Source organism: Echeneis naucrates, chromosome 6 (assembly GCF_900963305.1).
Source record: "Echeneis naucrates chromosome 6, fEcheNa1.1, whole genome shotgun sequence".
In the NCBI taxonomy this organism is placed as follows: Eukaryota; Metazoa; Chordata; class Actinopteri; order Carangiformes; family Echeneidae; genus Echeneis; species Echeneis naucrates.
The window spans coordinates 1,987,990-2,005,383 of NC_042516.1; the positions used below are offsets into that span (position 1 = coordinate 1,987,990).

The 17,394-nt window shown below is 37.9% G+C and overlaps 1 protein-coding gene across 3 annotated transcripts in view; it reads right to left on the bottom strand.

Annotated features, from left to right (window-relative positions):
- The window catches only part of ascc3 (activating signal cointegrator 1 complex subunit 3), a 139,260-nt gene that overhangs the window by 107,355 nt on the left and 14,511 nt on the right, over positions 1-17,394 (bottom strand). For all 3 annotated transcript variants that reach the window (XM_029503815.1, XM_029503814.1, XM_029503813.1), the window contains 3 exons: positions 15,480-15,597; positions 2,674-2,869; positions 1,943-2,078 (listed from right to left, as the gene is read on the bottom strand). In XM_029503815.1, coding sequence (XP_029359675.1) covers positions 1,943-2,078; positions 2,674-2,869; positions 15,480-15,597 — 450 coding nt within the window. The remainder of the gene's footprint in view (positions 1-1,942; positions 2,079-2,673; positions 2,870-15,479; positions 15,598-17,394) is intronic.

Sequence of the window (17,394 nt, forward strand, 5' to 3'; positions counted from 1 at the left end):
CCTGCGAATTGTGTTTTTGACTGGTCAGAAGTTCAGAGACTTTCTATTTTGTGTTACCTATTTTACTTTTTTGTATTTGACCAAAGAATTTAGTTGTCGATTTGTTTGTGTTCTACTGTAACACTTGAAACTTCTGACTGGTAAGAATTAAGATTTTAGTTTATTATATAATAATTTTATTGATTTGAAATACAGTTCTACAAGTTCTGTAGTACATTTCATATGTTTAACTTATGACAGAAAATAAATAATATTTAAACCAATATTAATGTGTTATCTCGCCATCTCACATAGGAGTAAAAAAGAACCTTTAAACTTGACAGAAATAGTTTTATATTTATATTGTTATATATCGACTATCAATATTGACTGATATAAAATATTGTGATAGGATTTTGTTCTATATCGCCCAGCCCTAATTATAACGAAAGGCCATTGCATGAACATGTTTCAAAGTTGAGCTACATTATTGGCATAATCACATTTCAAATGTGATTTTACAGCAAACTTTGCAATTAATAACAACACCTACTTGAGTCTGACATTGGTATTACGTTTTTACCAGGTACTTGATTGCGATAACGATAATTCTACAATTCTACATCTACAACGCAGGCAGTATGCAAAATGTAATTTGTATACAACCAAACTAAAATAATGATTTGATGACTAAGAAAATTGACATTCCCTACACAACATGAATGCACTGGTGTCTCTCTGGGGTATATTATAGAAGCAGACTAAACAAAATTGCACAACTCTACACAACTTAGCAGACTAAAGTTTATCCCTTTGACATACAAACAGATAGAAACAGATTTCTATTGAGACCATTTCTTTGCTAATTATTCCGCTTGTGATACATGGTAAAATCTTGAAACTGTAGAGCAACTATAAATAACAAGGGAGCTGAAAGACCACAGCTTGAAAACATAGAGGTTAAACAAAACTGACTGCTAGTTGTATATGGGATCTTGACAGACACTCACTTCCTCATCGTAGTGAAGTGGGGCCTCATTTTATCAAGACTAGGAAAACCAAAGTATTAATTTGTTTGCTAAGGTCTTTTACTGAGCTACATTTTGAACTACAGTCTATGACCAAGGTAAGGAGAAATTATAATATCTTATTAAGGAAATCTTAATTATTTTAATATTAGAGGCACCGTAATTCCATTAAGTATTTTCTGTCTATCTGCACTTTCAAAGTGTTTTTTAATCTATTTCCATTGTAGCAATAATACTAAAACAAGCATTTTGCTAGAGCCAACTCCCGCAATGAAATGAAATTTGCCTGTAAGACTGATGTTATTACACCGTGTCTAGGGCCTTTTAAGATGCCAAGGTGAGATGATCCCTGCAGTGGTGATCAAACCTACCTTCCTCTAGAAAAACTTCAGAAAGAATATGAATCCCAAATTACTCTGGCTAAAGAGATTTATCGCTGTGACCATTTCAATTTTGATTAATATCCAAGTTTACATGTTCTCCCTGTGTTTGTGTGGGTTTTCTCCACGTAGTCCGGTTTCCTCCCAACATCCAAAAACATGCATGTTTAACTTAATTGGTGACTCTAAATTGTCCATAGGTCTGAGTGTGAGTGTGAGTGGTTGGCACTGCAATGGACTGGTGACCTGTCCAGGGTGTACCCCGCCCTCACCCAATGTGAGCTGGGACTGGCTCCAGCAGCCCCCGCAACCCGAAAAAGCAGTATAAGATTAATGAATGAATGAATGAATCCAAGGCTAAGGACACATTACACAATACATAGAGTAAAAAAGTAGAAACATAGCTTACACACACGCACACACGCACACACGCACGCACGCACACACACACACACACACACACACACACACACACACACACACACACACACACACACACACACACACACACACACACACACACACACACACACACACACACACACACAAACTCACTCTGGCTCCTCCAACAAAGGCAGGCATCTTTGCAGCCTCTGCGTAGATGTCATAGACATTGGGATACTGAATACGTTCATATACTCGTTCCATGCTAAGCACGGGCTCACGTCGTGCAGTCAGAAGGGCCTGCTCCCTGTGCCAGAAAAAACATTCAGAAAGCAATGTTATTGGAAATAAACAGCGCTTGATGCAAGACAGCAAAACTGGATCAAGCAGAAAGTAGAAGAGAAGAAGAGAGGATTTTCAAAGTAAAGAAAATATAAAGTTAAACAGCTATGTAATTTCATCTTATTTAAAATGGACCAAAAATGAGCACAATGCATCATCTGCACATATGAACCCTCATCTCCATTGCCTCAAAAATAAACAGTGCTTTAGACAGATGATTCAGATGAAGCAGCAAAGATATGAGTCATTATTCTAAAGTGGCTTACCTTGCTACTAATCTTTTCTTGCACACTGTGCTGGATTTGGCCATGCTAAGTTTTAATTAAACAGATCACTGCTCTAATTTTTTCTGTTCCGCTAAAATTGAATTTTCGGAAAAATCCTCTACAGGAAAATATATTCGGCAAGTTTCCACATCATTGTACTTTTTTCTTCTCTTTCTTAAAGCCATGGCCAAAATGTCTTTAAAAATGCAGAAGCTTGTCGGTTTTTATGGGGATGCTCGAGAACAAACGTGGACAGTGAAAAATAGAGGGTAAGAGTGTGGAGAAATTATATACCTGTGGGCTCTCATCTCTCTGGGGTCAAAGGTCATAACAGCGTCTGATGATTCTCTGTCATCTGTTCCTTTCCCTCTTTTTCTCTCTCTCTTCTCTTCTCTGCGGTACATCTTCATCACCTGTTTTTCCTGCTCTGACTGGATGGTCACCTGACACCCATACATGGGCTTGGTCGGTTCCAGTTTTTGGATTAAATCTGCAGGAAACACAATCACAATCATCTTGTAAACAAAAAGCAAAAATACTAAAACATGAGAGGTTTTCAGCTGTTTTAATACATCTCTGTGCCTTGGGCACCAACATTCAATTGTCAAATGAAAATCAAAAGGAACTTCAATCATTTCTATAATGCCACCACAGGACATTTGGACACAAGACAAAAATTTTCTCCTAAATGATAAAAGCATTTAGAGCCACCACTGATGAAGTCCAGAGACAAGACAAAGAAAAGGAACAGTAAAAAGTGACATTTTGTTCATTAGCACCCCCCTTTTTTTTAATGGAAAAACAACCTCACAATATGAGACAGACAAGGCTGAAAACTGAGAATGTCTGTTACTTTGTTACAAGCTGTTGTTAACTGTTTCGATGGCAAATTTTGTAAAAAGTGACTCTGAACATCAGATTAGCTCCATGTTAGCTATCTTGGCATTAGCTTTTCTGACACCTGGTAAAGAAATGCCATTACTCTATTGTGGAACAAGCAGATGCAATTGAAACCAGACTAAGATCTTAACCAGATGTGTTGCTTGTGCTCTTGTTGCTCTTGGCTCTCTCAGCAGTTTCTGAATGGTGTTATTTTGTTATATGGCTATACATTACACTACATTGCACTACATTTAATTACTAAATTAATAATTTCTTCATCAGCTTCATCATAAGTTAAAAAGGTAACTTTTTCAAGTAAGTGAAAAAAAGACCAATGAATTTAACATAATTACGGATAAAATTTAGTAGACAACAATCCACACTACACCCTAAAGTGGATTTTGAGCTCAGTATAAAAGTAACTTTGTATTCAGTGTGAACTACTGGTCAAACAGCTTCAGAAAGACCCTTGCCTCACCTTGCTGAGATCGATTAAAATATTGGGTCCAACTTAAACTTGCCACAAGAAATTCAACATTATCACCCACTTAATGCGTGTGATAAGAGCCAGCTGTGGCATTGAAACTCTCTCCTCAAATATTTTTTTTATTTGTAGCAGAACTATTTGTGGAACTCCGATAGGGATTAAATTGAAGGCAACTGAATTTTGATGTAGATATTTGACTATATTTTGCTTCTGACCCAAGAGGCTTATTCAGCATTGCTGACTGATCAAGGCCAGTGATGACACATTTTGTTAAAGCTGCTAGCTGTGACAACAGTCATTGGGGCCACTTGAGGCCATATTTAAATGTTTTTTCAAATCTCCTGGGAAAGGATAAAATGACAATTGTATTGGCCGGGAATAAGTGGTGTCACACCTTATTCTCTGTTGAGTGAAGTCCAAAACACATAAAACAGCTATTCATATTATTTTCTATCTAGCACCACCACGCTGTGACAGTTAACACCACTGTTACAGTCTCAAGACAACAGAAACATTCAAAAAGCTGTCTTTTACATCCTGCATCGCAGTTAAACTTTCCTCCGCCCACCTTTCTATCTCCCTGTCCTCAGAGTGTGTCTTATTGTTGAGGTTAAGAGAGGTTGAGAAGCTACATGAACCAGAATAGTAAAGGAAATATCACCTTGTGGGACATATCTCTGGAGATTTGCTCTTCAGGAGAGAACTCAGGTTGAAATAGATTGTGTCCACGTGTGATTTTAATTTAACCTCATAAGACCTGAGCTTTTATTTTGTGAGCATGTTAGTGGCTGTTGTTGGCCATTTTGATTATACACTTATCATTGTAATTTGAGAGTATTTGAGAGCATCCTCCTCTATGTATGGTCCTGGTTCTGGTCCCGTCCCTGTTGGCATGCTGTGTGCTCAGTGCTTACTATTGGAGCTTATAATGGCCTGCTGGGTGGGAGTATTATTATTTTTATTATTTGTTTATTTTTATTTATATTTCTTTTTTGGTTGTTTGGGTTTTGTTTTTTGTTTTTTGTTTTTTTTTTTGATCCAAATGTCTTTACAGTCCAAAGTATGTATCTTGTGAGTGAAGTTATTTTTCTGTGTTTTTGCACTCCTCTCTGCCCTATCCTGCACACATTGCTGTGTTTTGGTCACTTTTGGTGTCATGGCCATTGGAAGTGGCTAAATATTAAATGCTTCTTAGGTAAATGTGTGTCATTTCACAAGCTGCCCAGAAAACATTGAATAACCAAGTGTCCAATTACTTTCAACCCTGTGCATTTGAGGCACTGTTAAAAGGGCTATATCCAAAACAGTTCTTTAGATAGTGCCATAAAAATCTATTCCTTATTAAAATTGAGACTTGGTGCTTTAATATAGTTCCACCAGGTTTTTTATTCCTTCAAGCTAAATGAGCTGAAGCACAGAGCCTGAAGAGAAATATGGAATGTTTTTTTAATATGTTCTATCTGGACATTCTGTGACAAACTGTTACGTACCATTATACATTTTAAACACATTCAGCAGGTGTCATGGAGATTAAAAAAAACTGATATTAAAAATACCACACCACAAAAAATTTTTTCAGCTCTCAAATAGATTAATAAATTCTTGATATCAAAATTATGTCATTTGGGGACATAAACGAATAACACTTGTCAGTAGATTTACGTCAAATTTCTATAGCATTAGAAAGCTAACCCCAACCCTTGTGCAGTTTGGAGGTACATAGCAGATACAAAGTTAACATTTGTAGTACTGCAATGTCCATATCCTTCTCCTATCTATTTTCTGTACACTGTGCTACGAGCTTGAATCATGAAATTTTAAATTCCAATAGTGATATTGATATTTGGAACTTTTATGATAAAATACATGATTTCTGAGCTAAAAGGGATTATATTTTAACACGAGTGTACCCCGCCCTTTGTCCAATGTGAGCTACAACTAGCTCCAGCACCCCAAAAGCATCCTTTTATGCTTTTGGGCTTGTCCTTATAAAATTATTTGTGAATATATGTAACGCAAATGACCAAAACCCCCTTAATCCATAAAGAACTTGAGCAACGATTCAGAATACTTTAAATATTCTTACAGTGAGAGAGAAAGACTATTTCTTGCTATTCTTGGCTGAACAACAAATGCCTAGTCACATTAAGACAAAACTTGGTAAAACATCAGTAAAAACTGGCTCATATTGCTGGTATCAGGTGCATGTGGTGATGCAAGGGTTAATGTTTCCAATTGCAGCCTCTCTGTTTGAGGCACAACGGCTCAATAAAAGGCAGAATTGCTCTTGAAAACAGATGAGATCTGATGATTGTACCATGGCTCTGTCTGATTGACTGAATGATTTCTTCTTTATCTTGTTGAGCAGCTCTACCTCCTGCACTCTTGCACTCTTTCTGTCACTCTTAAGATCTCTCCCATTACTTCTTCGACTGCCAGTACCTCAGACTCTGTCACCCTCAATACCCCAATTCCCCTGTCTAAACCATTCTCCATTCGTTACCTTCCCCTCTCTAGGAGCAATTGTGCCTTATTATGCATCTCAAACAGTGGCTGCCTCTAAATCTCCAGGATTTTCATTTCCACTAGCAACCATGGTGTACTATTCACTGTGAAGAGCCCTACCTGAATAGATTTGGTTTGTTTACAAGATGATTTCAAGGTATTGTCACATGTTCAAAGTCTTTCAAGTCATTATCAGATTTTTAAGATCACTCTACATATAATAAGACAATATTAAAGCAGCATCTAAAGCATCTTAAACTATATCAGTGCATTGTCCTGCAGGCATGATAATGTTGAAGAGTATAAGGTACTACCCTATTCATTACTTTAATATTGGGTGGTTTATGTACTTATCAGTCTGGAAATGGCAAATTGTGTGCATATGCAAATTTATTTTCCAATAAATTGTGACTCAGAGAAGTGCACTTTTTATTTTTGTTTGCGCACCTGCCCATAAAATTAGTTGAAATTCAATTTAAAATGATAATTATAATTTGAACATATGACCTTTTTGGTTTGAAGCAGGTTTACATGTCTAATTGTAATTATTCCAAATGACACCACAGTAGTCTATCTGATACATGTTAAATTTCAGCATGCTAACTAAACAACACCAGTTCAAGTTGTCCCATAAGGTTGCCAACAATACATAGAGTCTGTGTCCAGTCCTATCTATTCACACACAGTGAAAGACTGTGAGAGTTGTCTAGTTGGAAAGGAAATAACAGACAAGAAATGTCTGTGGAGTCAGTTACAGAATCATACACAAATATGTGCATTTACATTTTAAAATTAAGATCTCCAATGCTAATGAAAAGCCATTTTATGTGAAAGTCATAGAAGCTATGTGTGGATTAGTAATTTCAGTACAGGGATCTCATCCACCCTGAAATCCTACCAAAGGGAAGAAAATAAAATCCTTGATAGAATACTGAATTCAAATCATTATAAATTACTACCACATGCTTCAGGTGGCCAAATTGACTGCCTTGTTGTCAAACGTCTTGAGCATTGATGATTCAACATTACACTCCATGCTTCCATAATTTCTTGTTCTGTGTATTAGCTGTCACACTCAAGTGTCGGGACAGCTTTTATTTGAGCAGAAGAGAAAAACCTCTGATTTCTGACCGCTAATCCTGGCCTGAGGAAATTATCCAAAATACTTGTCAAGAGAAACACTGCCATCACCTTCAAGTTAAACTCACGACAGAACTATTTGCAAAGTTACATCAAGTCTGAAAAACTGATTCTTGTGCAGTTTTCTGTCAATATTCTACCACAGCTACTGTACTCCAGTGCAATAGAAAAAGAAACATGCTTCATGACCCATTCAAAGGAATCAGCATACACAAAGACAAACACTCAATCGGAGGCTATTTTTACTAGGGTGGAGCTGTCAGTGTTCTGCCATGATTCACTTCTTGGTTTGCCTTCAAACTAAGAGAGAGAGGGGTGCTGTTTGCTTTCTTCAATCAAAGCAGGAGAGCTGCTGCAGCTCTCAGGACCAGCTCCCTGCAGTTCGAAATGAGCTACTTTAAAGTTAAGGACATCTAAGGACCGAGACGCAAACAAAAGATTCAAATGGGAACTATTAGAGTAAAATCTAAATATTAACTAAGTAATATCATGTCATTTGCAATGTTATCAATTAATTGGTGATACATTCTAGATGTCCCTTCATTTTTAGACAGCAGACATAGCATGAAAGTGACATATCAGGAAAAGAGGGGCTTTAGATGAAGACACATAGGTTAGAAACATGGAATCACTGTTGTGGGGTAGCCATATATATGATAATATAACAAGTTAATGTGATTATACATCAGATACACCCCGAATTAACCTCTACAAACCTTTGATACATGTCCATTGCATTTAGCTCTGCCTCCAACAGCCTTGGAAATGTGGAAAGGGGCTAAAATGTAAGCGCCAGGCTGCAAACTGCAATTTAAAAGCTAATCAGCAAGAGACAGGCATTCCCACTGAATCCCACTCTTCCTGATGGCAAGCAAATAGTGGAAAATTTAATCAGGCTTTTTTTTTCCCCTCTCCCTCCTCCCCAACCTCACCCTCAGTCGTCAAGGCAACTGTAATCTCAAAAGCTGCCTGGCAAGTGAAATTTTTAACACTGATCAAAAGTCCTTCACAATGGGAGTTTTGAAGCAGCATATATGTGTATGATCACATCTTAAGCTTATTTCGTTTTAATTCTAATATGTAATATATATATGGTTAGATTAGTTTCTCAAAAACAGATGTCTTGGGGTCTTGGTAAAACTCATGTTTTCTGTTGACAGTCTAAACTTAAGAGCCAAAAAGGAATTTCCTAGTCTGAGATCTATCTATCTATCCAAACAAGATCAAGAAGGAAAAAATAAAACAAAAACTATGTTTCTTTTGTGTCAAATAACCTCAGAATAGAGATAGCTAAGTAATGCAGTTTCTATAGAAGCTTCAGTTACTTGGCCTGATATGAAAAATGTAATGCAGACAAATGAAGATCTTTTTGAACTCGGCATTTGGTGAAGGAGCTGTCTTCTAAAAACAGCAAAAAATTAAGTAGACACACACTTACACCACACACTCTTTGGGCTGTTAATTTAGATATTGTCATGCAGTTATGTCCAAGATGCTGACCAATCTGAACTATAATTTAACAAAACAACATTAATAGATGATCTCAATTCATAATTTGTAACTTTTAACCCAAAAATGCAACGTCGATTTCTTTTCCACTAAATAAAAATTAATTCTAGATGTTTTGGAGATTCGTTTTGTTTTGTTTTTTAGAGAAATTAAGGACAGCTATCATATCATACTCTCTCAATCTGTTTCAAAATCTTTTTTTATAAGAAAAAGTCAACTAGGACAAGAAGAAAAGCTGGACTTGGGAAATCCTTCTCAAACACAATCCCCAGATGGTAAAGATCCATCGATTGAACTTTTCTTGTATTGTTTTGATTCTCTCACTGCAGAAAAGCAAAACCAAAGGGCAAGTCCACATTACATGGATAAAGAGGTCTTCATGTTTTACGAATTTCCAGCAGAAATTGTTATCTTGTAAACTTTTTTATGAAGATGAACAGGTGTAAAAATAATATCAATCAAACATTGTACAGTATCAACATTTGCTTTGAGCTTCTGGGCAATGAGCCCACACTGGAAAAGCTTGTTGTCTTATGGATGTCTCCTGTTGGCCATATTTCAATAGAAGTTACCTTAAAAAAGTGAAAAGCAGATTTTTTGGTATATTTAAATAGCACTATAACATAATATCCGCCACAGGCAAAGTTAACAGCCCAAACAGCAAAATATCAATTTTGGGTGAGATTGAGTAATTTTAGCTTTGATATGTGTTTGACTTGTTATCTCCTCAAAAGTGATCATCTCCTCTATTTATGAGAAAGGCATTAAACAGAAAGTGCCAAATCTTAACATAATACATTTTCTTAAGGAAGGTTTTGGAGAAAATTCAGTTTCTCCCTTTAATTTAAGTTTTAGAGCTTAACCACCATTTTACAAAGGAAAGCAGAAATGTACCAAATGTACCAAAACACCAAACAACAAACACCAAAATTGCAGACAAGTCGCTGTAATTCAGTTTTATTGCTGGTTTATACTGTCAATGTTAATGATTTGTGAAGTTTACTTCATTCTTTAGTTGTTTTTAAATTGGATTAGTTACTACAATTCTTTGAAAATTGGATCGAGGGAGTTAAATTCTCCTCAAATCTCACCCAGGCTCGTGATTACTCTCATCAGTCTAGTGCATGGCCAGCTTTGCTTAGCAACCCATTTCAAAAATGTCACTTCAGAATTTGGATTTGTGCTTTAAAGGATTATCCTGGTATTGTTAACAGCATTTCCATCTCCCTAGACTTTGCTTTATCTGTATAAAGTGAGGACTCACATTAATATGCATTTCATCTTCAATACTAGTAAATAATTTGCCAAAAAATGTGTCAGACAAAATAGAGGTGAATTAAATTGGCCAGCTTGAACCATAGCAAGATGCCATGTTTTAAAGACAGACTTGACCTCTGATTAACTTTCATCAAGAAGGTTTTAGGTAATGGATGCTGAATATGAAACCAGGCAAATACATTAGCATATTTTGAAAAAAAAAAAAAAGTTTATGATCTCTTCTACCAGCCTGTACTACCACAAGTCTGTCTCTTATTGCTATTACCAGCAGTTCCAAAAATATCGTTTATAACAAGTGGGGAAAGAGGATCTCCATGGATTTGACTCTTTATCATCCAAAAATTGGGGGAAATAAATCACTGTACTTAACCCATTTAAGAAGGTATGCAGTATTATCTGGCATGAAGATGTTTGTAGCAGGAGGTCATTAAACTCCTCAAAGCTGTCAGGTGGGGCCCTCTGGGATTGTACTTGTTTGCCCGGCTATCTACAAGATATTGCGAAACATGCTTCATCAGTCCTGGTCCCTTCTTCCATTGCTCATTAGTCTGATGTACATGTCCATTGTGGGAGCTTTTGACAGGAGACAGCACGGGCAACCTAACTAGTCTGCAGCTATGCTTTCTGTGTCCTATACCTTTTTATCAGAGCTAGCATTAGACACTCTTTCAGCAGCTTGAGCTACAGTTGCTCTTTTGTCTGGATCAACTGATAAAGCCCAGTCTTCACTCTCAATGACCATCATGACCCATGAGGTTCAATAGTTTTCCTTCCTTGGCCCCCTTTTGTAAGATCCCAGTTCCTGCAGACCATAAACATCTAACAGAACTGCACTATTGGAGATGCTCTGACTCAGTGTTCAGCTCATCACTGTTTTGTTCTTGTCTAAGTCTCTCACATCCTCATCTTTTTCCAGCTTGAGGAGTAAATTTTCACCTGCTGCCAAATATATCCACCCACTGAAATCTGCCATGGTAACTAGACAAACTATGTTATTCACTTCACCTGTCTGTGGTAATAATGTTATGGCTGATCAGTGCAGGTGTGAGGAGATCTCTTATTTGTCGAATATTCTATCATAGATTGTGTGGCAATTCCAATGGTGTAACTAAATTTGTCATTCAGCCATGAACAGCCATGTCTACTAGGCCTTGCAGTTGTATTCCTGCCAAAAAAATGTTAAAGCACAATGATAATGATCATTCATGATCTTTTGAGGAAAATCCTTGACTTGCACGTTCACTCTGCACATTAAGAAGAAAATAAGAAGAGGAGTCTGCTGCCTCAGAACAAAGGAGGTCAAGACACAATGCTGGCTGAGGATAGAAAGCAATGTTTGAAATAAAGAAAAAAACAGCAGGCACATTATCTGGTACTAGGAGGTCTGCTTTAGTATAGCTTACTATCAATTTTCCTGAAAAAAATCTCATGCAAAATCAATGAACGCAGCTAAAAGCCACCCACAGTGCCAGAAAACTACAGCAAAAACCAGTGTTAGTCTATTCCACTGCCTCAGCTTATTTAGCAGGCCTGACCAACACCATGCATATGTCAGCTTTTTCCTCCATAATAGTATGGCATGGTATTTGATTATTTCTCTCCTATTCATGAGGGGTATGAAAGCTGGGACAGAAATAGAGAACCTGGCTGCAAGGGAGACTTTATTCTGGTCTTCATCGTTCCCGGTAGACGGCATGAAGGACGTGAAAAAAATGAAGAGCTGAGTTGAAGTGAAAGGCCAATCTTGCGGTAATAGCCTTTTAGTGGACTGAGCCATTTCAGTAGCATGAAGAAAACAGAAGCCCTAAACAACTCAACAGCATAGTAGCAGTGATGGGTAGTGAGAGTGTAACATGAAGCCAGAATTTCTATCCGTTAATTTCCTAATACATTTCTGCTTTCCTTTGTAAAATGGTGGTTAAGCTCTAAAACTTAAATTAAAGGGAGAAACTGAATTTTCTCCAAAACCTTCCTTAAGAAAATGTATTATGTTAACATTTGGCACTTTCTGTTTAATGCCTTTCTCATAAATAGAGGAGGAGATGATCACTTTTGAGGAGATAACAAGTCAAACACATATCAAAGCTAAAATTACTCAATTTCACCCAAAAGTTGATATTTTGAGGCACTTAGATCTTCACCAAACAACAGAAGGAAATTGAAGGCAAACTTTTCATGCCTCTAATTACACAAATGGTGAAGATGATCAAAATTAAAATAACCTCTCATCAGCACCGTTATTACAAATCCCTGGACATGATCAGATAATATCAGTCTTAAAACATCTGTTCATGTTAAATTGTTCTCGTAATTGATGCCAATCACAGAGAGAATAACATCTTCTTTAATCTATAAAAGCCTGTGCTGAGGGAAGGGGGTTTAATCTTCTTCAGATGAGCACAACACGAAACAACACACAATTGATAACATCTTCATAGAGAGAAATTATTAAAAGCTTTGTTTTGGTTGTACCCATATCTTTAAGGGGACTTGCAGATAAATAGGTAACAGATGAATCCCGAATTTATTAGAACATACCCCCTCAGTGACCTCTATAGGTGGACCCCCACAGGTGACAGGGAAACTGGCTGACAAGTAGCAACATACAAAACAAATTATTAGGAACACCATACTAATATTCAGTTACACCAACATCTGACAGATTTGTCAGATGCTTATTCCTTTTGACAATCTCCAGTTCTATCACATCCCAGAGGTGTTTTGCTGGATCCTGCTGGAAGTTGTCATTAAAAGATTGTAAGCTGTGACCATGAAGGGATATATGGTCAGCAACACTCTCTAGCATTCAAGCTAAGACTGACTGGCCCAGACTGTGTCAAGACAACATTCTCCACACCATTACACTGCCAGCAGCCTGGGCTATTGACACAAAGAAGATTGGGTCCATGGATTGCTGCTGTTTATGCCAAATTCTGACCCTACTATCTGGTGCATATGCAGATATAGAGCTATATTTTTCCAGTCTTCAACTGTCTAGTGTTGTTGAGCCAGTGCCCAATGCAACCATAGATTTCTGTTTTTGGCTGACAGGAGTGGAAACGTGGTCTTCTGCTATACCCCATTCACTTCAAGGTCGCACCTGTTGTGTATTCCGAGATGGTGTTCAGCACAGATATTAAGAGTGATTATTTAAGTTATTGGGCCCTTTTTGTCTCACTTTCAACCAGGCTGGCTATTTTTCTCGGACTCCTCCCATGAACCAGCCATTTCCCACTTATTTCAGACTGCTTCCGTCTAAGGGCAAGCAAGACATAAATGTTGATAAATCTGCACCTTCTGGTATAAGCAGTGGTCCGTGAGCAGTTAGGGCATCTGCCATTGGCTTCCACTATGATAAATGCATGATTTCCAGGAACAACAGTCAACCCACCGACCACAGAAGAGACCTTATTTAGAGGGGAAGGTGGAGCTTAGGTGGAGTGAGGGCTAGACGTGACCTGCTTTGGACTGTATCCTGATTGTTAGGTATGTTGCTGTGTGCGGTAGTCTGTCAGTCACACAGAAGCTCTTGTCCCTCTCGTGGGAGCTGAGCTCCCCTTAGCTCCCTGTAATTTGAACAATAATTTTAAGGACTGTAAGGCCAGGGACTTTCTGGCTGTCAGGGGTGCCATTATGAACTGCCCCTCATCCTTTCTTTTCAATTAGTCCTTTTCATATCAATCATAGTATAGATCTATTACTATACATCGAAAGAAAAACACATTTCCATATTTAATAATTTCAAAAAGATGGCGTGTTGAAATTTGCTAATGCTTGCAAAATAACTTTTCCCACTACTAAAATCACTGACTGCAATTACTGTTAATCACAGTGCCTCTGATTCATTGATCAATCCACTGATATTATATCCTACTAATACTGCAGGAAAAAACATTCCACTAGTTTTTACTTTTGGTATGTAAATATAATCCGGAGTGTAAAAATTTGAGCCACTTTTATTGATTTGAAGGTTTTATTTTTTTTGTTTTTGTTTGTTTGTTTGTTTTGTATTTTCTGTTGTTTACATTTTAGTGTCAAGTTGTAGCTTTAAATTACCTATTTTGCATAAAAAGAGAATTTGATGATTTATAAAGCAGGTCTTTGTTCTGTTTAAATTATATGAGAGTATCAAAGTGCCCAGGCCACAGAGAAATGTATTCAGAAACTCTGCCTTAAACCACCCATTAGGACTTTGGGCTGTCACTACAAAGGATTTTGTGGCTCACTAACCTATAAGAGCAGCCTGAGAAAACATTTTAGTGTATCATTGGTATCAGTTCATTTACATCTCTGCCTGGAGTCTTCAGCACACATATCCCCAGATGCTTTATATCTCCCTGAAGATACTAGGGTCTGCACTTGCAGCTATTTCAGTCTCCTGCAAGTTAAATGGGTGTTTCTGCTTTTGGCCTGATCTTCAGCAGTCTAACTGCAGCTCAAGCGGACTAACTCAGACATGCCACCTCTTCACCCTTAAAACTCTTTGCTGTCTTTGGCCAATGCATGTGGCTAAATATGATCAGATAAAATGCTGCTGTATCCCTCTGCATTCAGTCTTTTCCATTGGCAACCATATTTGCCCAAATTATAAAAGAAACACTGCAGTGCTTGATAGATGAAATGTTACACTGTCACGGCTTACACGGTCATGAGCTATTTTTTGTTTTTCAATTTTGGTTTAATCAGTCTACAAAATTGTTAATGTTTTTGTGAACTTTGCCGTCGTCTTTCTGTTTTTGAGATTTACCAGGGTTTAGCATCCTTGGGTGAATGTGTTTATGGTCATGAAGTCTTCTCTTGATGACAAGGAAACATCTTTGAGAGCATTCTTGACTTGCTGTGCCGTGATCCATAAGACCAGTGTTATATCCGTGTTTTCCATCTTCTAGTTTTTCGTGTGCCAACCTATTTTGACAAACCAACTACTTTTGATATCTCTTTGATAAATCTTTCAATTTTTTTGAGCCTTGTTATCTTTCTCGTGTGCATGGTTGTCTCTTTCTTCATATAAATGGACTTCACCTGAGTCTAAATGCTACAGTAATTCAGCTCCCATTTAACTCTGAGCCTCTTGGGTATGTGAAATATGTTGCAAAGACATATAGTTGCTCAAGCATTTTAAACTGGTATCCATTACTTTATGACACATTGAATGTACTGGAGCTCAGACCCAAAAGAATCAAATACCACAACTGTCCAAATACTTACAGAGTAGATGTACATTCATATCACACAAATAGTTGATACTATAAGTCTGTGTTGCCATCGAGATGACAGGGTTGGTATGGGGCTGTCTCACCTGGTGTAAAGCCAGTTTTATCAGGCGGTACACTGAGGAGGGAGTCAACAATCGCTGTCCTTTGCTGAAGAAGGGTGGAGATCATCTCCAAGCCTTCTGGGCCCAGCAGCTCGAACAGCTACAGTGAAAGAGAGCAGGACAAAGAGGGAGGGGGCTGTTAATAAGTAGCCATAACCACAGCTATGTACAGCATTTATATTTATTTATTTTTATTATTTTCAGAGCATTGCACACAAACATCACGTTGCATTTGTTGTAGATCCAGAGAATACCTCTGACCAAAAGTGTTTTAATCCTGGATATTCCCAAAAGACATGTAGATGGTTTGTGTCCCGACCCCCACAAGACCCCATATTGGGTCTTCTCCTGTATAGTGGGATTTTATCTTTGGTGTGACAAAAAAACCTCATTTAACATTTCCATGTGTGGAAGTTAATACATTTCCATCGTAGTTTGCAGTAGTTTTGCCATTCCTCTTTTGTTATTTCAAAATCTCCCTATTTTTCCCAATTTGTTCTTGATATAGTCTGTGGATTATGATTCTTTTTGGCAGAAAACCCTTGTAAATTAGCATGAATAAGTGCCGAGGACTTCCTTTTCTATTGGGTCTATAGTACAGACAGTCATCAATATCACTGTGAGAAAAAAAAGACAGAGGTGATCATAAAGTTTGTGCTTTCTAATCCAAAAAAAGTAGATCTGAAACACTGTAACACAACGCAATATGTTTTCCACTCCCTTTTCAGGACTGATGTCAGGATGGAAGTACGATTTGCTCTTTCAGTCTCTCCTCCCACAGGAAAGCAATAGTCAGCACAGCAGGGAACTAAAACAACAAACGCACTTTGATGTCAGGTCAGCCATAGTCTTTGTTGGGGTTATCTTTGTGTCCCTCTGTGGTCTCTTTTATGTGTGTTCTAAACCTCTATTGGTTCCTGTGAATGTCTGTGTTTTATGAGTTGAGTGGACTGTATGTTGGGAGTGGGTGGGAGCTGGTGGTAATGGGGTTGGTCTAACCTCTTCTGGCTCAAAAGGATTTTCAGGGCCCGAGCACTCGACAGTGCGAAAGCTCTATTAGATCCTTTGGTGTTATTTTTAGGGCCTGAGCACTCGACAATGCAAGAGCCCAATCGGATCCCTTGGCGTTATTCAGGACCGAGCACTCAACAGTGCAAATACCCTATTTGGGGTTATTAGAGCCCTATTGGTTTCCTTGGTGTTACTAGGGCTCGAGCAGTCAATAGTGCAAGAGTCCTATTGCATCTCTCATGATTTTTTTTTTTCTGCTGCTATTTACGGCCTTTTTGGAAACATACCAGAAACTCATGATATTCGGATAGCATGTCAAAACTGCGCCACCTTTTGCCAAGCATCTTGCTCAGGATTTATGTACATGAACAAAAATGGGTACACATGCATATCTTGAAAAGCTGCACGGGGACCCAATCCTCACTTCAGCATGAAGTCAGCCAGTTTTGGCAATTTCCAGGCATCAAACTCCAGGCATTCAACCAAATGACTTCATAGTCGCGTGATATCATCTCACTATGAAGATGTAAAATTATCAAAACCTTTTTAATTACTTGTAGCTGCTTGGTGTTGGGGTGTGGCAAGTTTTGAGGCATTGCCATAAAAAAAAGGTCTTCACAACTCCACAACACTGAACATGCATTAATATTTAGTCAGATTTAGAGCGATTTAGGCTGTGGCGAGGTGCCTTTTTTGATGATTTTGAGGTCATAAGAGAGGAAATGCTCATAACTCCAAATTCTCCAAAATGCATCAAATTCTGCTCTACACGTGCTGCAGATCCCAAACAATTTGATATTTCATCTGTACAGGAATGCATGTCAAAAAATGGCTAACAGGGTCACCTTGAACATTGAGAAAGTCAAGCCCCTCGCTCAGGAATGGG